The sequence below is a fragment of the Castanea sativa genome, chromosome 1 (genome assembly GCF_040712315.1).
Source record: "Castanea sativa cultivar Marrone di Chiusa Pesio chromosome 1, ASM4071231v1".
In the NCBI taxonomy this organism is placed as follows: domain Eukaryota; kingdom Viridiplantae; phylum Streptophyta; class Magnoliopsida; order Fagales; family Fagaceae; genus Castanea; species Castanea sativa.
The window spans coordinates 55,404,605-55,409,979 of NC_134013.1; the positions used below are offsets into that span (position 1 = coordinate 55,404,605).

The following is a 5,375-nucleotide window of genomic DNA, read 5'->3' on the forward strand; positions in this document are numbered from 1 at the left end:
TGGAACGAGGAAAAAATGAAATATCTCAACAATATTCAGTCCAGAGACCTCTTTTTTCTTTCAAATAAATATATCAAGAACAATAAGCATTGCCAACAACGTTGTCTTATTACCAAAGCATATTAGACATTGGATGTCATTGCATCTGTTCTCTCGCATGTGCAGCAAATTCTCATCTTTGTTGATGCAGAGGAAGAAAACGAATGAGGCCAGCAAACTAAACCAGTAACCAAAACTGAAACATATGAAACTACAAAAGCACAAGACCAAGTTCAGATGGCTTCAAATCACGCCTAATCCGGTAGTTATAAAGATAGTAGTGAAGTTGCCCATCTCCTGGTCCAAATTTCAGTTCTTTCAGGAAAGACTCATTCTGCATGACATCCAATGCATTGAAAACATCATAATCCTTTTGTTTTGCTACAATAAGAGCATCATTCATCAATTGAAGCAACGGAGTCTTTGTGGAGACATTATAGTAAGAATATGCTGCTTTCAAAGTCGAGTAAGTCTGATTGCCAAGGATAGACGAAGGAAGCGTGTAGAAGCTACAGAAATCAGTGATCTCATAAGTCTCGGGGCTCTCAACCAAGTAACTATCCACCACATTCTCACTTGGAAGAAGCCAATGCTCCACATCATCTTCGTCAAAATCAGGTGCAACCACAAACTGGCTCAAATAGTTCCTAAGCAACCGAGTAACAGCAGGAACATCTCTAAGTTCCATTTTTCTAAATCCAGGGGTCACTGGTGAATCTGGCAACTTGTAAAGTTTTATGGTTCGGCTCATTGTCATCCTTGCGCCAAGCCTTGAAAACCCAACATCAATGAGCTTCTTTGGGTTCAAAGACCTATGCCAATACTGGCAAGTTGTAATTGGTGTTGGAAGAACGACTCCAGCTGTGTAAGCTGCTTGCCAAATATTCTCCAAGTGAACTCTCCTAGTGACTTCCTTGATCATAACAGGTGCAAGTCTCTTCGATCTAAGCTTCTTATGAACACACAAGAAATTAATCTCAGCCATTCTCACAACCTCATCACGAACCCGAATTCTGGCTGGGACACCAGTAATAAAAGCAACCAGTTTCTTCGAAGATTTGGCACGAACACCAATATGCCAGCTCCTGAAATAACCAGGAGGACGCAGTGCCCACCTAAGAAATTCCTTGGAGTAATTGAATCTAAACATGTTCTCATCATCCTCAACATAATTATTCTTCAACAAATTGTAAACCTCAAGGCAAGTATCCTCAGAATCCATGTCACAAGTGGTCCATTCATAAGGAGTTGGAAGATTATAAGGTTCTTGTTTGACTTCAGATAATGGCATCGGGGGCTCAATCGGGCCCTCGGGCAAACTTGAGTCGCCAACCTCCTTGAATTGTCCAACAGGCTGTGTTTCCCAAAACTTATGCTTCTTGACGGACATTGAGTCTTGGAATTTTCTTACTATAGTTTCCAATGAGCTATCATCCTTGGCAAGTGGGTTTGCATCAGAATCATTATCTGGGTTCTCTTTAGAAGACCCACTAGGAGATTTGTTATCACCCATCTCAACAATTCTTTCAATAACAATTATACACCCAGAAATGTGATTAACAACCAAACCCCTAACAATGAAGAAAACAAACCCAATTATGATCTGAAACTGAATCAGCAACAATCAAATATATAACACCCAATAAACATATTACAAAATTAAAGAAAAAACAAACAATAGTATTTCCTAATGTAAAAACAACATTAACTTAAAACCCAGATAATGTTTTGTTTAATTTTCATTTTTCTTATTGCTTTAGACAACCTAGGACACCAAAAATTCCATTTCCCGTGAATAATAGAAATCATGATAGATCTATGAAAATAAAACACCATAACTTGAAAGATACTGTACACAACATACAAGTTTCAATGGCGAGGTTGCTGGAGCTTTAAAGCGACGAAGATCTTGAAAATAACGTCGTGGTTTTCAAATTCCTTTGGTTCCTTCGGAGGAGACGAAATGGGAATTGTTAGGGTTTTTAGGGGGGAGGCGGCTTTGGAGATACCGATAGCTTTGGAAAACACGACGAGAGTTGTGTCTTGTGTGGTTTTGGGTTTGGGTTTGGGTTTGGATTTGGGTTTTCATGTGCGTCGCTCTGTTTCTCTTTTCTTTATCAAGAGAATATCACTGACATACTTGGGAGTTTTCAGTAATATCAAATGTGTCTACTGTCTTCCGAAATTTGCGAAATAACATAGCTGTTTTTACAAAATTAATCCCTCTACTTTTTTTCTCTTCTTTTTGGGTAAAGTACGCACTTGATCTCTACTTTTTATACAAGAATTTTAATTTGATCTATGATCTTTTTAATTGTGTCAATTTTTTTTTGAAGGTTTTAATTGTGTCAATTTAGTTATGAAGTTTTTAGTATCGTGTTAATTTGAGAGAGAGTTTTAAACCTATGGCATCCGCTCCTAATAATAGCTCTTTATCATCAGACCAAGACACCAATCAGTTTTTGGTCTAGGCAGGGATTGAACCCTAGATCTCTTATACAACTATCAGAGACGTTACTAGTTGAGCTAACTGAAACCCAGAGACTTTACTAGTTGAGCTAATTGAAACTCACAGTATCGTGTCAATTTAATTTCTATTATTATCTCTTGAATGAAAATTACTAACGTCACAAACAACCAAAATAAAAAAAATAAAAAAAAAGTTTTTTAGTCATATCAATAGAAACTAATTTTTTATTTTATTCATTAGCCACGTAAGCAAATTTCATTCAAAAAATAACGGCAGTGACTAAATTGACACGACACTGAATGGTTACAAACCAAATTGATATAATTGAAAAGTTAGTGATCAAATTAAAATATATTGTAAAAGATAGAGATTAAACACGTAGTTTATCCATTTATTTCATTTTTTTATCACTTCAACCCTTTTAATATATTTTACTTGGCAATGCTGATTAGTTTTTAGTCAGAATAATACTATACATATTGTATTATAATGAGATAACAACTATGATTTTAATTTGATTTATAAACGACGGAAAAACCAACCATAATATTTAACATTTTCAACCATGAAAGCTTTCTAAAGTAGATCTCGCAACAAAATGGAAGATTATAGGCTAGTGTTTGCCATGACACATAAGATTATAGGCTCTTGTGTTTGCCATGACACAGAAATTGTGGAAGACTAGAAATGGCACATAGAAATGACAAACAAATGATGGTATATTTTTATCATGATGGAATACTAGATGCTTCCATAATGGTATATTTCTGGTATATGTTTCTAATAAATGTGTTTATCATGGTATATTTTTCATTTCTGTGTCATGGCAAACACAAATGTTGGAAGACTTCGCAACAAAATGGAAGTTTTAAGGCTTTCAAAATTACCGTTTTAGAGCAAACAACCCATAGGTGTACTTACTTTTGCTTTCACTGTGGTGCTATTAGACACGTTTGTCTAAATTGTTTCAAGTTAGAAATCTAAGAATCGAGTTCCTTAGCCTAGACAAGAGATCACGTTTCATCTTGAGCTTGTTGAACCTTTGGAGCAAAGTTTGGCATTTGCCTCACCTCCAAAAGCATTTTATTTCCTTCTCCTGGACATCTCGCATATACTATATATAAGTCTAAAGCCACCCAACCTACAAAGCCCAAAACTAGTGTTGTGTGAGTGAGGAAGGATTCTCGAAGTTGAGTGTCATTATATATGCATGTCCATTTCTTTGATAATTCCTATCTCTTGTTGGACATGACATAACCTCATATACTCTCCATGTTGTACCAGTACTTCATATGGTATAATCATCCTGAGAGTATGTGTACATTATTGTATTCATTCACGTTTTCCATTTGCTCTTAAATAATGTGTATTTTTGTTTGTATTAAAATTATAGATATAACAAAAAAATAAAAATGAAAATACAAAAAAGGAGAAGAAGCCTTTTTTTGGTATTACACAAAGTCATAGCTAGTGTACATGTTGTAGTTTGGACTTGCACTAGTACGCTATAGTCATTTGGTCTAAGTTTAGTTGCATGTGTGAGTGCTTGGAATGTAATCAGTCGTGTGATTGGCGTGTATGTGATCAAATTCATAAACCATACACCGTAAATTCTAAATAATAGGCTTACAGATTATCTTGCTGGCTTTGTACCATGCTCTCATACTTGATTGAAAAAGTTGTTCATGTATTAAGTAAAAGGTGAACATGGTTAAAAAAAAGTAAAAGGTGACTATAACGTGCAAAAGTGATCATCAATCAATAGCATATAACGTTTTTATTAGGACTAAACATGTACCAACTACATCAAAAGCTATAGCTAATGGTAAGGGCACAACTTCATTTCCTTAAAAGATGGAAGAACCAACAGGTCAACTGAGATTTGGCTCAACTCGACCTCTGTCTTAGTTGAATGCTAGACTTGGCTCACTAGGCATTTGCCCAACAGTCTTGTAGTCACCAGCGGAGCCAATGTTATGCATACAATATTTTTTTCACAAACAAATTTCATAATTGTTAAAGTAGTTGATTGTGAATGATAGACACAATTGACACTCATGGATCCATCACTTACAGTCAATCACTTCATGAACAATTGTAAATTTTATTGTGAAAAAGTTATATATATAGCATTATTGAGCACTTAAAGTCAAAAAAATTTTAAAGTGCCAGCTAACATTTCTCTCTCATCTATTGAAGTCTTTGTATAAACTCAAAATTAAGCTACTTAAAATTATAGTGGAAGAAGGGTTGTATTCTACATAATCTTTTTAAAGGCATTCAAAAAGGTGAGATATGTATACAACTTTACAGTTATATTGCTATATTCTTTTAACATTTTCAAATTGATTTATTATTTTTATTATATTTTGAGGATTCAAATTACATGTTTAAACTTTATGTATTTAAATTATTCTCTTAGTTTGATTGTTATTAACTATGAATTGTGCTTTTTTTCTTTATTTTTATGATATGAAATATGTATTGATGGAGAACTAAAAATCGGACTATCTCCAGTTCGTCCATAAAATTGTCTAGAACTAAAAATGTTAACCCAGCATAAGAAGGTCGTCCGTGGATATGAAGGTTGTCCATCAAGGAAGCACCTGATGGACAACCCCTCAACACTTAGAAATTTTCAGAATAAGTTTATATCCAAAAGCTTATAATCCGGACCACGCTCTACTATTACAAATTATGAGCAAAATCCTTATTCATCGCTATAACTTCCCACTAAATTCTTAACTTCTAATAGTAGTTGTCGAAGATAAATCTGAGCCTTCTAACTTCTATAGCAATTGTAGAAAATAAGACTAAACCTTCTAACTTCTATAGCAGTTGTGGAAGTTAAGTCTACACCTTCCAA

At 34.5% G+C, this 5,375-nt stretch overlaps 1 protein-coding gene across 1 annotated transcript; it reads right to left on the reverse strand.

The window, feature by feature from the left end:
* LOC142622029 (glycylpeptide N-tetradecanoyltransferase 1) lies at positions 1 to 2,206 on the reverse strand. The gene is made up of 2 exons (XM_075795438.1): positions 1,904 to 2,206; positions 1 to 1,610 (listed from the first exon to the last, which is right to left on the reverse strand). Exon 2 carries the CDS (start codon positions 1,550 to 1,552, stop codon positions 251 to 253), a length of 1,302 nt encoding a protein of 433 aa, XP_075651553.1. The 5' UTR covers positions 1,553 to 1,610; positions 1,904 to 2,206; the 3' UTR covers positions 1 to 250.
* Positions 2,207 to 5,375: the final 3,169 nt, after the last annotated feature.